We start from the raw sequence: 21,599 nt of genomic DNA, 5'->3' as shown, positions 1-21,599 counted from the left end.
CGAAGTCCCTCCTTTCAGAGTAGATATAGGGGAATTCAAATTTGATAAAAACCTTTGAGGGACACCTGGGTGGCTCAGCGGTTGAGTGTCTGCCTTCGTCTCAGGGCGTGATTCCGGGATCCGGGATCGAGTCCCACATCGGGCTCCTTGCGAGGAGCCTGCATCTGCCTCTGCCTGTGTCTCTGTCCCTCTCTCTGTGTCTCTCATGAATAAATAAATAAATCTTAAAAAAAAAAAAAAAGACATTGAGGACAATTTTCCCCAGCGTCCCATTTGATGGCACCAATCTGTGGGCCACTGTTTTGATGATGGACCCCCTAGAATGAGTGCAATAGGGGAAGCCCAGCTGTTGTCTTAGGTTTCTGGCTTTGGAACTGTTACAATTTTAAGGCCACTAACTGGCCTCTTCAGAGTAAAAGGCAATTAAGATAATGGATGAGTAGACTGATTACTCATGTAAAGGAAGGAAGAGGGGAGTTGAAGGTGGCCCATCATCTTACAGCCTTCTTTTAACTACCTCTTGTACCTAATTTTATTAGCCTTTTGCACTGAATCAGTGAAATTATTTTGGAATTTTGAAACCTCTTGAAGACTTCTACATACTAATTAAAATAGGTGCCCTCTTCTGGCTGTTGATTTGGGAACCCTTCCTGTTAAGTGCACTTCTTGTCAGTAGATAGAGCTTCCAGGATCACGGTTCTTGGACATTAAGTAGGTATGCTGGAGGGTAGAAGACTCAGTTCTTTGAAACTTGATCTTATTTAAGTCTTGGGTCTCTCATAGCTAAATTAATATCCCAGAGGGCTTGGGAATGTTTTAAGTGTTCCACCCATGCCCACCAGTGGTGCAGCTTTGGCTTCCAAGTTTCCAAGTAGCAATGGCTTTGAATAGTCCAACTTGTGCCCACTTCGATTTTGTTGTGCCATTGGTTAGAACTGCTCACATTTATTTTCCCATGTCTCCCAGCAGTTTATGTGAAGGACATACTTCAAGGCTTTGGGAGTTCCTAACTGCTGCCACCCCTTGCAGACTCCCAATATAATTGTTGTGGTATCTTTCTAGGTAATATTTTTTTCACATACACACATATACATTTTTTTAAACAGTTTGTTTAGATCAGAGAGTGGCACACAAGAGAGCAAAGCTCAATGCCTAGAGTTACTTACCCATGGCCGTTGGTTTTGATGAGAGGAACAGTGAGCTCAGAGGATTCAGCAGGCTCCTTGCCTGTGTGTCTTACTGCTCCATAAGCTGTTAGCAATCTGCTTCTGATTCTTGTCCTTGTTGCCAAAACCAGTTAAAAATGACTAAAGATGACAATTTAGGTGACTCAACCCTTACTTGACATTTTATTGAGGCAGGCAATGTCCATTCCCAAGAGTCTAGAGAACTGCAAGCTCGGGCAGAAGGCAGGAAGCTTTCATAGGATAAGAGGCCAGAGTTGGCTTGGTGATTGGCACACTGAACACAGTTTCTAGCCAAGTGGAACATTTACAGAGACCTGAAAGTTATGTCAGTTTGGTGGGGCACCAGGGTAGCTCAGTCAGTTAAACGTTTTGTTTTGTTTTTTGAAAGATTTTATTTATTCATGAGAGAGAGAAAGAGGCAGAGACGCAGGCTCCATGCAGGGAGCCTGACACAGGACTCGATCCCAGGTCTCCAGGATCACGCCCTGGGCTGAAGGCAGCGCTAAACCTCTGAGCCACCTGGGCTGTCCAACGTCTGACTCTTGCTTTCAGTTCAGGTCATGCTCTCAGGTGGTAAGATCCAGCCCTGCATCAGGGCTCCACAGGCAATCTGCTTGAGATCCCTCTGCCCAGCCGCTAGCTCTTGTGTGTGTTCTAATACACAGATTTCGGTTTGCTCATATGGCCCTATGGGAAAGAGCTATTCCATTTTGGGCCTAGGAATTTGTTTCAACAAAACTATGGCCTGTTAGACTGTAAAAGAGAGACAGAGGTTAAATTTGGCTGAGAGAAATGTTTTTTACATTTTTTAAGGCTGAAAAGGTGGTAGAGGTGTGTGACAAATTTCCTGTCTGGCCTTATACAGATATAAATGGCTTAAAGTTAGCAAACTATCTCTGGTTCAAATAGGAATGATTTGCACCTCTATGGAAGCAGGCGTATAAACCCTCTCACACACAGTTTGCTAATACAGGGACACTTAATTCTGGTTGCAGTGAGTTCTTTTTCCACTGCAAAGTGCAGATGGGAGGAGTAGGTGAGACAAGCTGTAGGATTGCTAGTTCTAGAGGTGAGGTTTCTACAATAAGCCTGAATAGCAGTAAGAGTACATCAAATCATAAAAGGCTTGGGTGTTTTCTTTCCACATCATACCTAACCTAGTAGAGTGGCTTGCACAGATTTGATGTCCTACATGCAAACAGGTGCTCAACAAAGGGCAGATAAGTAATTGTGTGATGTTGGAAAGCTTGGTGTACTCTTTAATTTTTTATCATGGGAATCAAAGATTCTCCCATAAAGCAATGCAATTATAATAAAAGCAAGGTCTGAGGAAAGACTCATTTATTCCCAGCTTTTTCATGATTATATACAAGACTCGTGCTAATTTAAGCATATTTTATAAATAATTTTCATCAACACAGAGGCCATAATGTAAAGAAATGCCAATTTTAATTTTAAATTCGTTTTGAAAGGCTTAATGATACAACCCCAAGTTCATGCCTTAGCTACCAAATTTTAGGCCAACTTTTGCTACAGGCCTCATGGGAAAATATCAAGTATATGTATGTTTTCTTTAAGAAATGTTAATAGATTTGATGTCAAAGAAAGAAAGAAAACTAGTCTCCCAAGAAAGATAATCAATATAAAGTTTACCCACCTCATTCTCTTGTGCCTTATTTTTCAAAAATACACCATCAACTTTTTAATTACCAGGTAGTATACAAAAATTAAACCAAGTTTTTAAAAATGTCCCACAGCTCTTTGTAAAGATAAAATTTATTTTTCTTCTCTGGTAGACATTAGTCAAAGGTCTTCATTTAATTTGCTGGAATAAGAAGTGATTTAGTAGATCAGTACATTTAAGCAGAAGATAGCCTTCTCCATTCATCCTCAGCTGTCTGGCATTAGAGACTAGTAATAGACTTCTTAATAAACTTGTAAGGAATTCAGACCCTAGCATTTACCCTTGTGTACCTGACAATGCCATCGGTAGCTTTGTTAATTCTAGTGTAATAGAGACCTCATTCAGAAAAATCACACTATAAATACCCTCTTTCAAGGGCTTAGCAAAGATTTGGAGTGAATCATTTCAGTACTGCTCAAAGTTACATGCAAAAAAACTGGATACCCAGGTATTTTTACTGGAACGTGTTGAACAAGTAGCATTGTGTTAGCACACACCCGGATGTCTTGTCTGCTTCAAAGAACTTCCATACTCCAAGTGCATTTCCTTTGGTCACAAGATGGAAGTTGAGAAAACTTAAGAGATTTCTGCATCACTTACCTGCAGGGCCCGTCCTTTGGTCTCAATGGGGAGAGTAAATGCAGAAATGGCACATATGACACAGACCGATGAGAAAAGACACAGGGCACCCAGGAATGATGCACTCATAAGAACCTGAAAGTCACAAGGAGTGACTCAATTTACTATGCCCCAGTCACTTCTAAATGGAGTTTTATGTCAGAGGGGAAATCATCTCTCCACCTACAGGAATGAATGTCCTTTGCAGCCATTCCACAAATTGTGCATTCCTGACCTCTTAGGTCTATTATTTGTTTGGGCCCAGCTATCGTAGGCGTTTTGCGTGACCCTGTGAGTTAGGACTGACGTTAACACGTACTGGCCAGGTCAGGCCTCTGTACCCACTCCTCATCTGCAAAGCAAACCAGTATCTGGAGAAATAATAGATCTGATTTTCCCACACTTTCATGCCAGTTTAGTTTGCTCAACTTCTAATGCTCATTTTATGCATGACTCCCTCAGCTGAACATCGACGTGTCTCCCTTTAGTTCTGACAGGATGAATTAAGAGAAATGGGTTTTTTCGGAGATAAAATATAATGGTCTCTGAAAAGATAACACAGCTATGTTCATGATGCTTCATGTATGATGATCAATATTTGGTTTGGTGTCCATTTTTCCACATTGAGTAGATTTCTGCCAATTTATGTACAGCCTTTAGGCAAGACCATGCTCTTTTACTGGCTAGTTCAGACACTCCCATCTCCTACATCTGTTAACATAGGGCTGCCTCAAGTTAGCAAAAAGCCAAGCAGTTGGTAGTTGTCAACTAATCTCACAAGAATGGTTACATGAACAGCCAGGCTCTCTACAGTCAGAATACTGCAATTTGGTCAGACCTAGAAATAAACAGGTCTAGTCTAACTTTTGTTGCAAATGAGCCTAAAATAAGGCCTGACTGCTTGTCCAAAATTGCATGTAGATCCCTCACACACTCTAGTGCTATGCCAACAGAACCCATGATATAAACTTCCTAACTACAGTGTAGTTGGCCTAGCAAGGGTGAGGTATTACTTTCTAATTTATTTCCCAAAATCAAGTAAGTTACAATTTTCCCCAAACAAGAATTTGGGAAACTAGGCTCAGATATGGGAAAAGAGGTAAGAACCAAAAAGAGACCAGGCAGTTGAACCATGATCAAAGCATACCATAGTTAAGCATGTGTCTAGATGTCAATCCTGACATTTCTCTCCTTTCAAACTACAATTCCCACCACCACCAGGCATGAATTCTATCCTTACCTTATACCCTTTGCAACAGATTTAAAGTCCTAGGTAGTCCTAGGTAGTGTGAGACATGATAGGTTCAATTTAAGTTACATGACTGCTCTACTATGTAGGATCAGAAAGCGTGACTGCTGCCCCATTTTTTTTTTTTTTGTCAGGGAGCGGGGGTGTGTGTTCATAGCAGGACTCAAGCAATGCAGTAGATGTTACTGGATATTCTTCTAAGTAGTTCCTTTCTGCCTAAGTTAACCAAAGTCAGTTTCTATTGTTTGCGTCAAGAACTCTATTGCCAGGTTATAAAAATCATCTGAGAATTTTGTTACAATGCAGATTCCCAGGCCCCTCTGATTCACTATATCAAAAAGATCCATCTGTTATTAATCTTTTTTTTTTAATTTGGACTTTATTTTTTTTATATATTTTATTTATTCATGAGAGAGAGAGAGGCAGAGACACAGGCAGAGGGAGAAGCAGGCTCCATGCAGGGAGCCCGATGTGGGACCCGATCCTGGGACTCCAGGATCATGCCCTGAGCCGAAGGCAGACGCTTCACTGCTGAGCCACCCAGGGATCCCTAATCTCTACTTGTAATAATCAGCCCAAACCAGGGACAAAGAGGGACATTACACAGTGATGAAAGGTTTAGCCACCAAGACAAAATTATAAAGGTTTACCAAAAGCTTCAAAACACATTCAATAAAAACTGAAAGATCTAGATGAATCTACATATAGTTGAAGACTTCAGTACTCCTCTCAATAATTGATTACTAGACAGAAAATTGGGGATATAGAAGAATTTATATGCCATCAGCTAACAGGATCTAATTGACATTTACAGAACAACTTTCCCACCGGCAGCAGAATACACATTCTACTGCGCATGGAATGACTATTCACTTACACAGACCATTTTCTGGGTGCATAAAATGAACCTTAAAAGATTTAAAATCTTATGGGTGCCTGACTGCCTCATTCAATAGATCATGAGACTTTTGAGCTTAGGGTCATAAATTCGAGCCCCACATTGGGTATAGAGGGTACTTAAAAACAAATCTTAAAAAAAAACCTAAAATCCTAGAATGTGTTCTAAAAGGGTATCAAACCAGAAACAACAGCAACATCTCCATGAAAAATAAATGTGTGGGACATAACTGATAGGGACAAAAATAAAATAGGTATAAACAAATGTATAAAATGTAGAAAATTAATACATAAAATTGAGTAAGTATATTCAGTTCTTAGAAAAATGTGAAAAAAAATTAAAAAAAAAAGAAAAATGTGAAAGTATACTTCTCAAAATAATCTGTAATTCTAATGGATTCTCAGTCAGAATCCCAGTAGGACTTTTGAGTCAATTTTGGGGGTGGGAGAATTGATTCTAAGGTTAATTTGAAAGAACATCTTTTAAAAAATCAGGGAATTTCTGAAAATATGTACAGGTGAGAGAATCTGAGGGAAGTTATTAGCCTGAGTGGCAATAACTAATCATTAGCATTAGGATACTGGTGCCTAAATAGATCCAAGTTTAGAAATTGGGTTTATTATAACAGCAGTATGGTAAATAGATTAAGAGGAGCCAGACAAAAGGATGATTAATGGCCTTTGAACAACCCACAAGGCATTGTTTTGTTGCTTTTTAAAGCTGAATTCTTACCTCAGGCCTTAAGTATAAATGGTGAAAAGATCAAAGAATTTGAAGTTTCAGATGAAACACTGAAAGCCTTTGAACTTGCATTGTCTTATTTTTAGAAATAATGGATGCATGAATGATGAAGGCCAGTAAGCATGACACAAAACACTAAAGTAAAAATGCTTGGTAAGTTGACTACATAAAAATGTTTAAATTTTTATGCCAAAAAATTTGATCGTAAAATCAAAAGACAAACCACAAACAATGGAAAAATACGTAGTATAATAATGGCTAATGGCCTGTAGGAAATTTGCTAATCACATAAATAAGCAATTGCCAATATATTTAAATGTATAATAAACATGAAAGATATTCAGTTTCTTTTTTTTTAATTTTTTTTAATTTATTTATGATAGTCACACACAGAGAGAGGCAGAGACACAGGCAGAGGGAGAAGCAGGCTCCATGCACCGGGAGCCCGACGTGGGATTCGATCCCGGGTCTCCAGGATAGCGCCCTGGGCCAAAGGCAGGCGCTAAACCGCTGCGCCACCCAGGGATCCCGATATTCAATTTCTTAATAAAGTACAAATTAAGATAAAATTTATTTTCTACCATATCGAAAAAGACTTTTTTTAAAGTTTACCATCCTTTTTGACGAGGAAGGAAAGAACACAGTTGGTTATGTAAGAATGTGAGAGCCTGGGTGGTGCTGTCACTTAAAGTGCCCAACCCTGAGTTTCTGCTCAGGTCATCTCAGGGTAATGATCGAGCTCCACGTGGGACTCCGCTCCCGGCCTCAGGTTCCTCATTCTGCCTAGAATGAGGCCTCAGGTTCCTCATTCTGCCTAGAATGAGGGGACTGCTTGGGATCCTCTACCTCTCCTCTCCCTCTGCCCTTCCCCTCGTGTTCACTCACTCCCTCTCTCTCTAAAAATAAATCTTAGAAAAAGTGTTAATATGTTATATAAAGGAGTGCATATTTTTAATAGAGAAGACAATTTGACAAGATCCATCACAATTTAAGATACATATGTATTTTGACTTAAAAATTATCCAACAGATTTTTCTACAAAATAATGCTTTCCACTCAGACATATCCCACAGTCATTCCCACAACTCTCTGCCCTATTGCAGTGGGGAGCCCTCCCTAACCACCCTAGCTAGCAAACTACCCCCATCACTATCTCCCTTCCCTGTTTTCTATGTTTCCATAGCATTCATTACACTAACATATTAGCAAAACACTTGTCCTTTGTCCATTCTCCACTAGAATGTAACTTCAAAGAATGTGGGACCTTGATTTGTACAGCATCTAGAACATGAAAGAACTCTGCTATTGAATGGTGAATGTAGTTGCACACACGCAAAGGTGTGGTGTGCATGATGTTCAGTGTCCTATTGTTTGTAAAAGCCAAAAGAACACAGAAATGATGCATTCATCAACAAAATAATGGTTATCTAATGGCACATCCATGCAATGGAAATCCATGCATTTACTTGAAAGAATGAAGTTCATCTACAGATACTAACAAAGAGATTATTAATGTGAAGGCAGTTGCAGTATGTAGGTCTATATGTAGATAGGTGTGGATAGACGGATAGTTTCTGTAGGTGTGTTTATTTACAGGCCTAGCTACATATATACTCACACAGATGTACATTTATAGTGTAAAGAGGAGTCAGACTCCATTTGATGACTGTGCCAGCCCTTAAGCCTCACCCTTCCCTCCTCTCCTGCCCCAATTTCTGAACAAACTGGTGAGAACGCCTGCGTGCCAACAAAAGATCCAAACCAACCAGCACCTGCCCTAGTGTGGGAACCCTCCTCCTAGCCACAATAAAAACCCCAGCCAGTCTCCTTGCCTTGCCCTCTCAAGGTCAATTAGGATCTACCTGAGAGGGCTAGCCTGCTCTCCGAGGGACCTCAACTATGTAATCAAGTAAAAAAAACAAAACAAAAAAAAAAAACCTGTTCGTACCCTGGTGATGTGTGCATGAATCATCAATTCTGACTTAACGATGCAACTATGTGGGTGGCAGGGTTGGGGGGAGGCCCCTCTATCTCCACAGGTGACTCTAATGTGGATACCAATAGATGTAGAGAGATAATGCACATATTCATGAAAGTATGCGTACCTACATATACACATGCATCTATATAATATGCAAATAGTACCAGTACATAGACACCCAGAGAGACAAATGTATACATAGGAAAGCATCCAGAAGAATATACCCCAAACTAGTAAGACATATATAGTAGTTAGTTCTGGTGATTCTTACTTTCTCAGTTATACATTACTGTATTTAGAATTGCATAACCATATTTTGATATTTAGAAAAATATCTAGGGGCACCTGGGTAGTCCAGTCAGTTAAGCATCTCCCTTCAGCTCAGGTCATAATCTTGGTCCTGGGATGGGAGCCCCACAGCAGGCTCCCACCCAGGGAAGCCTGCTTCTCCCTCTGCCTCTGCCCCTCCCCCCCACTAGCACTTGCTCTCTCAAATAAGATCTTTAAAAAAATAACTAAAAATGATAAGGCGCCTTGTTAATGAAAAACCATGAACTATATTTCTAACTCAAGAAGTACCTGAGTGTAAAACATTAATAAAAACAAGCCTAAATGAATTTCAAGTCAGAAACAAATGGACTTGATAAATTATGAATTCTAGTGGAAATATGCAAACGTATGAAATTAAGAATGTAAAAGAGGAAATAACCACTAACACAAAGGAGATGAACTGTAGAGAATACTCCCCAGAGTTCTTTGCTAATAAACTTGAATAAATATTCAATAAAAAATGTTTCCTGACATTTACTCAAGAGAAGATAAAAAAACCAAGAGAAACAAAACACCAGAAAAATCTGGTGGCCAAAAAGCTAATCCTCAAAAGTGCCAGGATTCACTTTCATAGATAAGTTCTTTTGAATCTTCAACGAAGAATCCAGGGAAAGAAAAGCTTTCAATTTCTTTTTTTTTTTTTTTTTTTAAGATTTTATTTATTTATTCATGAAACCCCCAGAGAGAGAGAAAGAGGCAGAGACACAGCCCAACTGCCCTCTCAGGTGTGAATGGGGGCTTTTTTTTTTTTTTTTTTTTAAGATTTATTTATTCATGAGAGACACACAGAGAAAGGCCAAGACATAGGCAGGGGGAGAAGCAGGCTCCCTGTGGGGAGCCAGATATAGGACTCAATCCCAGGACCTGGGATCACGACCTGAGCCACCCGGGTATCCCTCACGTGTGACTGTTGATTCAAAAATTATAAATAAAATATGGTAGATAAAACCTAGTGGTTCACTAACAAAGTAAAACACTCTGGCTAAATGGGCCCTCAGTGCTGTCACTTGTACCGTAGCTTGAAGGTTTTCACCTCTCACTCCTACTCCCTGGCTCATTTATCCTGCCAGGTGTTTCCCAACTAATCTGTTGCATGTACAATTGTTAGCATCTGCTTTTCCAAGGACTCAAACTGACTCAAGCTATTTTGGTAAAATAGTTGGATGCGAAACCAATACAAAAAATAAATTCCGGGACGCCTAGCTGGCTCAGAGGAGTGTGTAACTCTTGATAACGGTGTCATGAATTCAAAACTCAAATTGGGGGTAGAGTTAATTAAACAAAAAATAAATTCATTTTCTATGTAGAAAAAAAAAAAGTATTCACAAAATGTTTTGATGCCCATTACATTGCCAGGCACCAGAGAAAGAGAAATACAAAAATTATAAAAACATGCCCATATATCCTTGCCCTCACAGGGCTTCAAGTACTGAAAAGATAGATTTTGAATAGCTCAGTAAACAAATCAACCATTACAATCTGATACTCAATATGAAGGAAAATTTCAAGGTGACACAAGAGCTCACAGCAAGGAGACCAGACTTAGTTTAAGGCATTAGCAGGACTTCCCTGAGCCGAAAACTAATCATAGCTAACTGGAGATGGAGATAGGGTGGAAGGATAAAGGATTTCCGAGAGGAGAGCAAGTGAGAGAATCCCAGAAGGAAGTAGCTGGGCTATTCAACCGCAAGAACCAGGCTGTTGATAGCTGGGTAAACAGGTAAGAACACAAGGTGGGAGCCTCATTGGTGGAGCCCTGTAAACCAAGTTGGGGATTTGAGTCTTCACCTACAAAGGGAAGGGCAAGACAATAAGGATTATAAGCATGAGAACAATATAGATCTACATGGCTAGGGGAGGAAAAGTCACAGGAGAATAAGAGCTTGCAGAAGGAAAGTTGTGGGGATGTTCTTTCGGCAGCCCAGTGAGAAGCGAGGGTAATTTGAACCAGAGTGGTGCCAGTGGTGAGAAAGGAGGAGAGGAGAATGATGCAGGACTTACCAAGGGGTTAAACATGCATAGATGGGGGTTAAACAGGATGAGGAGGGAGAAGAGAGTGGAGAAAGACAACCCCAGGGTGGATAGGGATGCCACTCACTGATGGGGACTGTGGAAGAGGAATGGGTTTGGGGAAAGATATCCTGAGTACGATATTAAACATGCTGAATTTATGATGATTTTGAGACATTTGAATGGAAATGCCAAGGAGGCAATTAGATACATGAATCTGGAGCTCAGAAGAAAGCCCTAGTCCTTTCTACAAAGGTGGGAATTGTGAGCATATGATTGGTAAATTAAAATCATAAAAATGGGTGAAAGCACCTACATGGAAACTAATATATAAAGAGGGTCTAAAATTGAGCACTAAGAATCCCCAACAAGAGAAAAAAAAAGGAGAGGGGGATAAACCCCAAGGATATGGACAAGGAACAGCCAGAGATACAGGAGGAAACCCACAAGTATGCCAGGTGATGAATGCCCCAGGAAGGTGACAGAAGGACAGACCTGAGAGACCATCAGTCCTTACAGTAAGGGGGAGGTCAAGTGACATGGGAGATTAAAACAAGGTTTAGATTTAGAAGCATGGGGATCATCAGAGATGCTATCAAGAATCATCTTGATGGAGGAGGGATGGCTGCAGCCAGGGTTGGGGGGGTCAGGAGGTGGGAGGGTGAGGAGGGGGAAGGAAAGGAGAATAGTGAGGGGAAGGCATCCGGTTTAAGTAGAGGAGGAAGGAAAGTCAATGGGGCTACATTTACCATTTGTAAGCTATGGAATCTTAAGCACATTAAAATATTGACTGGAAGCATTCCACCTGGAGGGATGGATTGAAATCACAAGACAGGTGTGATGATAACCTGAAAAACTCCAAAGGCTCAGATGAAAAAACAATCAAGAAAGAGGAATGGGTTCGGCAAATGAACAGCCACTCACTAGCCTTTCCACACTTGATCTTAGCCAAAAGGCTGAGAAGCGACCACTAGCCTTTCCAAATACAACTTGCTCAGACCGTGAGACTAGAATTTATAATGAAAGAAAAGAATCTATTCACAACAACAGTGAAAAGCCTTAAAATGCCTACAAATAAACTTAACAAGATATGCAGGGTCTTTTGGAAGAAAACAGCACAATGTCAGCAAGGAGCTCAGAACACTGAACAAGTGGAGACAAATTCTGCTCTTGAGATAGTACTAATTAAAAAAAAAGTCACTTTTCCCCAAATTAACAGATATATGTAATGAATTAATTATTAAAACCTTAATGGGATTTGGGCAGACAGACAAGGGAGGCTCTGAGGCTTATCTGAGAAAGAAGAATCATGAGGTGGGGCTTAGGCAGCCAGTGTTAAAAATGTACTATAAATATCATTCAACTAAGGAGAAGAATAGGACAATGATGAAACCAGACAGATCAATGGATTAAAATAGCAAGGCTAGAAACAGACCAAGTAATTGTGGAAATGTAAGCAAACAGACATTTCTAACCCAGGAGTAAAAAATGGGTTATTAAATCAAGTGTGTAGGGACCACTGGCCCACCAATTAGGACATCAAATTAGGCTTTCTACTGCAGTGTCCCAATGGCCTGAAAGAGGACGGGTCAAGGGTTTCTGGATCAGAATCTGGGATGCATTCACTTCATGAAGGCTGATGAAATTGTACACTTAGGATTTGTATGCTTTTGGTTTTTTTTTTTTTTTTAAGAATTTATTTATTTATTAATGAGAGACACACAGAGAGAGGCAGAGACACAGGCAGAGGGAGAAGCAGGCTCCCTGCAGGGAGCCCGATGTGGGACTCGATCCCGGGTCTCCAGGACCACGCCCTGGGCTGAAGGCGGTGCTAAACCACTGAGCCACCCCGGGCTGCCCAGGATTTGTATGCTTTTGTATTTTATACTTCAAAAAATGCTTATATGTCCTCTTCCCCCATCTCCCCCCCCAAAAAAAAGAGAAGGCTACAAAGGACTGGAAGAGAGACCTGTATTTTCATAATCCTGATCCCAGACCGCAGAAGTTGTAAAGAAAACGTGGATAAACATGAGTGTCTATGAACTGTTTCTGTACTGAACAAGGAGAACAGAAACAAGAATGAAAGACAAATGGAAAATTAGGGGGAATGTTTTCATTATGTCAGAAAAATGGTTGAAATCCTTTATACGTATGAAGGCTTTTCACAAATCAATGTTGTAAAGACTACATTGAAAAAATGGGAAGGACCCTGAAAGGATAATAGTTGGATAAAAATATAACTGCAAGGATGCTCATTACAGGTATTTATGATTTAAAAAAAAATCGGGATCCCTGGGTGGCGCAGTGGTTTAGCGCCTGCCTTTGGCCCAGGGCGCGATCCTGGAGACCCGGGATCGAATCCCACGTCGGGCTCCCGGTGCATGGAGCCTGCTTCTCCCTCTGCCTGTGTCTCTGCTTCTCTCTCTCTCTCTCTCTCTCTCTCCGTGTGCCTATCATAAATAAATAAAAAATTTTTTAAAAAATCACATAGTCCAGACATTTTTAACAATATAGAACTGAAAAAGTAATTGAAAAGTTACTTTGGAAGTATACATGAGGATATTTTTTTTAGCATGAATAGAAAACCTGACTTTTATTGATATGAAAAATGTCTGCAACATACTGTTGCATGCAAAAAGCAGGCTATAAAAAGTATATGAAAGTTCCTTTTCAAGATGGCAACATAGAAGGATCCTAAACTTTCATGGATAGACTGAATCTACAGCTATGTATGAAACAATTCCCTTTGAAAGAAATCCAAAAAACTAGCTGAGCAATCCTTACACAAAGGGCAAAAAAGAAAAAAACCAACGTCACAACAGTAGGAGAGGCTGAGACACAATCTTACCATGAACCCTACTCCTGGCGCAGCCAACACAATCAGGAGGAAATTTAGAACGCCAAGCTTCCCCCCGAGGAGCTACAGGTTTAAATCCCACATCTAACACACCAACGTCTAAGACACGCACCTGAGAGATGAGCCCCCACAACTAGTTTGAAAGCCAATGGGTCTGTATCCATGAGACCCACACAGCCACAGAAAACTGAGTTCTTAAACGGCTCACATGAACTCACCTGGCCATCCACTGCCCCCCACCCCATGCCCCCTATACCTTCACCCCTCCCCCCACCCCAGGCCTCGTGCAGAGGAGGCCTAGTGAAACACATCCACTCCTTCTGTGAAAGAGGCTGTATCTTGAAGCATCACCCTGATAGGCAAGCACCTACTTGAACATGTAAGTAGGAATCTACTGAAATATTCTCCGTAGATGGAGGCCAGCAGGTGTCAACTTTACATGCTCCCTCAGCCTTGCTCCAGATATCTGGTATCTCCAAGGAAGGAACCTGTGTGCATGTCTGGTGCCCTAGTTTTTGTGGCTACTGCCTGAGGTTACCTCCTGGCTCTGATGGCTAGCAGAGCAGATGAAACAGAATTCTTCTTTTTTAAAATTTATTTTGTATTGGTGTTCAATTTGCCAACATATAGAATAACACCCAGTGCTCATCTCATCAAGTGCCCCCCCTCAGTGCCTGTCACCCAGTCACCCCCACCCCCTGCCCACCTCCCTTTCCACCCTTATTTCGTTTCCCAGAGTTAGGAGTCTCCATGTTCTGTCTCCCTTTCTGATATTCCCCACTCATTTTTTTCTCCTTTCTCCCTTATTCCCTTTCACTATTTTTTATATTCCCCAAATGAATGAGAACATATAATGTTTGTCCTTCTCCGATTGACTTATTTCACTCAGCATAATACCCTCCAGTTCCATCCACGTTGAAGCAAATGGTATTTGTCGTGAAACAAAATTCCTAACCAGCTACGCAGGACATGGCAATGAAGAGCCAGCAGCCCCAAACGCCATCTCTCTGGAAAAGAGGGCTATTAGTGGGCTATTAGCTTATTTTCATAGCTGCAGCCTGAAAGCAGGCTTCTAACTAAATACACAGGTAGGGACCAATTATAATCTTCTCCAGACACTTCAGGGGTGGTTGTTAATCTTCATCTCCCTCTGGCTCACTACAGGTCACCACTCTCTCCTAGAAAGGAACTTAAACACATATGTCTGCCCCAGTTTTGGTGGCTGCCAGCCAGGGGGCACCCCTGGATCACCTGGTCCTGGTTGTCTTATATTTATGGGTGCCATAGGACTGCAACCAACAGCAACAGTTCTAAACTGGCGATCTGCCCTCTGTGCCCACCCAGGGCACAGTGCAACACAGCAGACTACCACAACTCCAGTCTTTCTGTGAAAGACACCTAATTCATTTCTCTTCCAGCTGTGGCCTGAGGGGCAGGCTTCTACTTCAACAAACATTTGGGGGCTGACTACAGTGCTTTCCAGAGCTGGAGACCAGCAGACACCAGCTTCACTCTTTCCCTCCGCCCCACTCCAAAAGTAGTAAAAGTAGCTACACTTTGTTAATGGACACTCAAGATAAAAAGATGTTCACTGTGACATCAAAAACAGAACGTGGAGGAGAGTAAAAAACGTATAGACTATGAATGAATTCAAACTTAAATTGTTATCAACTTGAACTCTTAGTTTCATTGATCTTTTCTCTTGTCTTTTTAATCTATTTCATCTATTTCCACTTGGATCTTTACTATTTCCTTCCTTCTACTAACTCTATATCTGTAAGAAGTCTTATATAAGCCTTATAAAGCCATACAGCAATAACCTAGGGTAGATACACGAAAGATAAAGAATCCAAGCCTACCAGTACAGAAAATGATCAAATCACAAAAAGAAAGCAAGAGAAGAGTAAGAAGGAACAAAACCAGAAAACAGTGAACAAAATGGTAGTAAGTGCATCCACATCAACAATTACTTCAAATGCATGGATAAGAAAAGGGGACCCATCTGTATGTTGTCTCCAAGAAACTCACTTCAGATGTAAAGACACACATAGACTCAAAATGAAAGGATGAAAAAAGATATTTCATGAACACAGAAACAAAGCTGTGGTACCTATATTTTATCAGGCAAAATAGACTTTAAGACAAAGACCATGATAAGCGACTAAGAGACATAATTACCTAATGATAGAGAGAACAAAACAAGAAAAGGATATAATGTATATAAATATTTACCCATTCAACATAGGAGCACCTAGATATACAAAGCAAGTATTAACAGAGCAAAGGAAGAACCAGACAGCAATACAATATAGTAGGAGACTCTAATACCACACTTTCAATGATGGATAGATTGTCCAGACAGAAAATCAATAAGGAAATATTGGCCTTAAACGACATGTTAGACCAGATGAACTTAATATATATACAGAAGACTTCACCCAAAGGCAACAGAATACATATTTTTCTCAAGCATACATGGAATATTCACCCAGATAGATAATATGTTAGGCCACAAAAAAGTCTTAATAAATTTAAGACGATTGAAATCCTATCAAGCAAACTTTTCCAACCCAAATAAGATGAAACTAGAAATTAATAACAAGAAGGAAACTGGAAAATTCACAAACATGTTGAGATTAAACAACACACTACTGAACAGCCAACAGGTCAAAGAAGAGATCAAAGGAGAAATCAAAAAATACCTTGAGACAAATGAAAATGGAAATACAACATACCAACTTATGGATACAGTAAGAGCAGTTCTAAGAGAAGAGTTAATAATGATAAATGCCTACATCAAGAAACAAGAAAGGTCTCAACTAAAAAATTTAACTTTATACCTCAGGGAACAAAAAAACAAACCAAGGCTCAAGTTAGTAGAATGAAGGAAATAACAAAGATCAAAGTGGAAATAAATGAAATAGAGGCTAAAAAGACAAGAGAAAAGATCAATGAAACTAAGAGCTATTTAAAACAAACACTGACAAACCTTTAGCTAAGCTCACCAAGAAAAGAAGAGAGAGGACTCAAGTCAGAAATGAAAGAGGAAATGTTACAACTGATACACAAAGGATCATAAGAGACTACTATGAACCAATTACATGCCAACAACTTGGACAACCTAGAAGAAATGGATACATTCCTGGAAACATACAATCTACCAAGACTGAATCATTAAGAAACAGAAAATCTGAACAGACCAATTACTAGTTAGGAGACTGAATCAGTAATCAAAAACTGCCCAACAGGGATCCCTGGGTGGCGCAGCGGTTTGGCGCCTGCCTTTGGCCCAGGGCGTGATCCTGGAGACCCGGGATCGAATCCCACATCGGGCTCCCGGTGCATGGAGCCTGCTTCTCCCTCTGCCTGTGTCTCTGCCTCTCTCTCTCTCTGTATCTGTCATAAATAAATAAAATATTAAAAAAAAAAAAAAAACTGCCCAACAAACCAAAGCCCAGGACCAAATAGTTTCACTGGTGAATTCCACCAAACATTTAAAGAATTACTATCAATCCTGCTTAAATTTCTCCAAAACACAGAAGAGGGAACACTTCCAAATTCATTTTACAAGGCCAGCATTTCCATGACACAAAAACCAGAAAGGATGTCACAAGAAAAGAAAATAATAGGCCAATACTTCTGTTGGACATAGATGCAAAAATCCTCAACAAAATATTAACAAGCCAAATTTAATAATATGTTAAAAAGATCCTACATTACAATCAAGTGGGATTTATTCTAGGGATGCAGAGATGATTTAACATCCACAAAAACTACAAATATACTATACTATAATGCAATATACTACATTTTAAATAATGAACAATAAAAATCCTGATTATCGGGGTGCCTGGTTGGCTCAGTGGGGGCCTGGGATCAAGCCCCATAACAGGCTCTCTGCACAGAACCTGCTTCTCTCTCTCCCTCTGCCTGCCCCTCTGCCTCTCTAATAAATACATAAATAAGATCTTAAAAATCCTGATTATCTCAAAAGATATAGAAAAAGCATTTGACAAAATTCAACATTTATGATTAACTCTCAACAAAGTGGGTATAGAGGAAACATACTTCAACATACTAAAGCCCGTTTGTGACAAGCCTACAATTAACATTATACTCAATGGGGAAAAGCTTTTTAGATCAGGAATACAACAAGGATACCAACTCTCTGCACTTTTATTCAACACAGTATTAGAAATCCTAGGCAGGCCAATGAAGCAAGAAAAAGAAATAACAGGCATTAAACTACGAAAGGAAGATGCAAAACTGTCACTATTTTAAGAAACACGACATGTGTTGTAAAAAAAAATTTTTTTAAATAATAAATAAAAAATATACAAAAATAAAATAAATAAAACACTTTCTTTTCTACAGCTCAAAGGAGCTCCTTTCTATTTGCTAAATGGGATACTACCCAATTCATGACTTGTTCAATAAAGCCAATTTGATCTTCAAAAAAAAAAAAAAAGAAAGAAAGAAACATGATATGTGGACAGCCCCAGTGGCTCAGTGGTTTAGCGCCACTTTCAGCCCAGGGTGTGATCTTGGAGACCTGGGATTGACTCTCACATTGGGCTCCCTGCATGGAGCCTGCTTCTACCTCTGCCTCTGTCTCTGCCTCTCTCTCTCTCCCTCTGTGTGTGCCTCTCATGAATAAATAAATAAAAATATTTTTTAAAAAAAGAAACACAATATGTTATACAGAAAACGCTAAAGATGCCACCCAAAATTGTTAGAATAAATGAATTCAGTGAAGTTGCAGGATATAAAATCAATATACAAAATATGTTGTGAAAAAAAATATGTTATGCTTCTATATACTACTAACAAACTTTAAGAAAAATTAGGAGAATAATCCCATTAATAATTGCATCAAAAAATACTAGGAATAAATTTAACCAAGGAGGTGAAACATCTATAAAATATAAACTATGAGACATTGATGAAAGAAATAGAAATTATAAATAAATGGATAGATATTCTAAGCTCATGGAAAAATTAATATTTTTAAATGTCCATACTACCCAAAGTAATCTACAGATTCAGTGTAATCCCTATAAAAATTCAAATGGGGGTGCTGGGGTGCCTAAGTTGGTTAAGTGTCTGCCTTCATTCGGCTCAGGTCACGATCCCAGGGTCCTGGGACGAGCCCCACATTGCTGAGCAGGGAGCCTGCTTCTCCCTCTCCCTCTGCCTGCCACTCCCTACTTGCTTATGCTCTCCCTCTGTCAAATAAATAAAATCTTTAAAAAATTTTTCAAATGGAACTTTTTTCACAGAAATAGAACAAACAATCCTAAAACTTGTATGGAACCATAAAAGACTCCCAAATAGCCAAACCAATCGCGAGAGAGAAAAGCAAAGCTGGAAGCATTATCAGAATTGCTGATTTCAAACTATATTACAAAGCTATAGCAATCAAGGCAGTATGGTACTGGCATGAAAACAAAAACATAGATCAATAGAAATGAACCAAGAACTCAAAACAAACCCATGTATATGTGGTCAATTAATTTACAGCAAAGGAGCCAAGGATATACGATGGAGAAAGGAGAATCTCTTCATTAAATGGCGTTGGGGAAATTGGATAGCTACATGCAAAAGGATGAAACTGCACTGCTACCTTAAATCATACACAAAAATCAACTCAAAATTGATAAAAGACTTCAACATTAAGACCTCTAATCATAAAATTCCTAGAAGAAACCAGAAGCAGACTGAGCAATGATTTCTTTGGATTTGATACAGGAGTAAAGGAAACAAGAGCAAAGATAAACAAGTGGGTATACAAACTAAAAAGATTCTACATAGAAAAGGAAAACCATCAACAAAATGAAAAGATAACCGACAGAATGGGAGAAAATATTTTCAAATCATATATCTGATAAAGGGTTAATATTCAAAATATATGGAGAATTCACACAACTCACTAACAACAACAACAACAACAACAACAAAAACCCTCAACAATCTCATTAAAAACTGGGAAGATGATCTGAACAGGTATTTTCCAAAGACAACATACAGTTGGCCAATAGGTACACAACATGGTGCTAAATATCACTCATCGTCAGGAAAATGCAAATCAAAATTTCAATGAGCTATCATCTATCACCTCACCCCTGTCGGGATGGCTATTATCAAAAAGACAAGGTATGAGGGGTTGGTAAAGATGTGGAAAAAACAGAACACTTGCTTACTTTGGTGGGAATATAAATTGGGACAGCCACTATAAAAAAAAAAAAAAAACAGTATGGAAGTTCCTCAAAACATGAAAAATAGAAGTATGCTGTGATCCAGCAATTATACTTCTGGGAATTTATCTGAAAGAACTGAAAACACAAATGTGAAGAAAAAACGTGCAATCCCACATACACTGCAGTATTGTTTACAATAGCCAGGACCTGGAAGTAACATGTGTCAATTGATAGACAATGGATAGAGAATATGGTACATATAGTAGATTATTATTTAGCCATAAAAAAAGAAGTAATCCTTGGGACACCTGGGTGGCTCAGCAGTTGAGCATCTGCCTTTGGCTCAGCACATGATCCCGGATCAAGGGATTGAATCCCACATCAGGCTCCCCGGAGGGAGCCTGCTTCTCCTACCTATGTCTCTGCCTCTGTGTGTGTGTGTGTCTCTCATGAGTAAATAAATAGAATCTAAAAAAAAAAAAAAAAAAAAAAAAAAAAACCAAAAGAAGAAATCCTGGCACTTGTGGCAGCATGGATGACCCTGAGGGCATTATGTTAAATAAGCCGACAGAAAAAAACAAACACCGTATGATGTCACTTCTGTGTAGAATCTGGAAAAAAAAAAAAAACCTCACAGATATGGAGAACAGATTGGTGGTTGCCAGAAGCAGGGGGTTTAGTGAAGAGGTGTGTGGTGGCAAAATGGGTGAAGGGTGTCAAAAGGTACAAACTTCCAGTTATAAATTTTTTTTCCACTTATAAAATTATTCCTAGGGATATAATGTACAGCATGGTGACTATAATTAGTAACACTGTATTGTATATTAGAAAGTAGCTGAGAGAATAAATCTTAATTCTCATCACAAGAAAAATTTGTGATGGATATTAACTACACTGACTGGTGATCATTTCATAATATACACATATATCCAGTCATTATGTTGTACACCTGAAACTAGCATCTATGTGTCAACTATATCTCAATTTTATTTATTTATTTATTTATTTATTTATTTATTTATTTATTTATTTATGTATTTATTTATTTTTAAATTTTTTATTTATTTATGATAGGCACACAGTGAGAGAGAGAGAGGCAGAGACACAGGCAGAGGGAGAAGCAGGCTCCATGCCCCGGGAGCCTGACATGGGATTCGATCCCGGATCTCCAGGATCACGCCCTGGGCCAAAGGCAGGCGCTAAACCACTGCACCACCCAGTGATCCCTATATCTCAATTTTAGAAAGTATATGAATTGTGGTCATATTTGGGTAAATTGTATATACATGTACATACATACGTATAGTTGTAGATTGTGAAAGAGCTTCATTAAAATATTTGTATTTTTGGGGTGCCCGGGTGGCTCAATTGGTTAAGCGTCTAACTCTTGATTTTGGTTCAGATCATGATCTCAGGGTCGTGAGATCAAACCCTGCATCAGGCTCCACACTCAGTGGGGAGTACACTTCTCTCTCTCTGCCCCTCTCCCAGCTTGTGCTCTCTTAAATAAATCTTTTAAAAAATTAAAAATAAAATATTTGTTATGTCAGGTGAAATATTAGGTAGTAGAATTTTATTTTTTTAAAGATTTTTATTTATTATTTATTTATTTATGAGAGACACAGTGAGAGAGAGAGAGAGAGAGGCAGAGACACAGGCAGAGGGAGAAGCAGGCTCCACGCAGGGAGCCCGATGTGGGACTCAATCCCAGGTCCCCAGGATCACACCCTGGGCTGCAGGCAAGCGCTAAACCACTGCGCCACCGGGCTGCCCTAGGTAGTGGAATTTTAATTCAAATTTGTAGTTTTTGTGTTTTTAGTGTAGAAGAAAACAAAAATCACATGGAA

General features: G+C 39.5%; 1 protein-coding gene across 1 annotated transcript in view; it reads right to left on the bottom strand.

The window, feature by feature from the left end:
• Positions 1 to 1,326: 1,326 nt before the first annotated feature.
• Positions 1,327 to 21,599, bottom strand: part of SVOPL (SVOP like) — an 81,946-nt gene continuing 61,673 nt past the window's right edge. Inside the window, exon 15 of the mRNA XM_049095250.1 lies at positions 1,327 to 3,585. Coding sequence (XP_048951207.1) covers positions 3,448 to 3,585 — 138 coding nt within the window. The 3' untranslated portion in view covers positions 1,327 to 3,447. The remainder of the gene's footprint in view (positions 3,586 to 21,599) is intronic.

This window comes from Canis lupus, chromosome 16 (assembly GCF_003254725.2).
Source record: "Canis lupus dingo isolate Sandy chromosome 16, ASM325472v2, whole genome shotgun sequence".
NCBI classification, from domain to species: Eukaryota; Metazoa; Chordata; class Mammalia; order Carnivora; family Canidae; genus Canis; species Canis lupus.
This window is presented reverse-complemented; position numbering and strand designations above follow the sequence as displayed.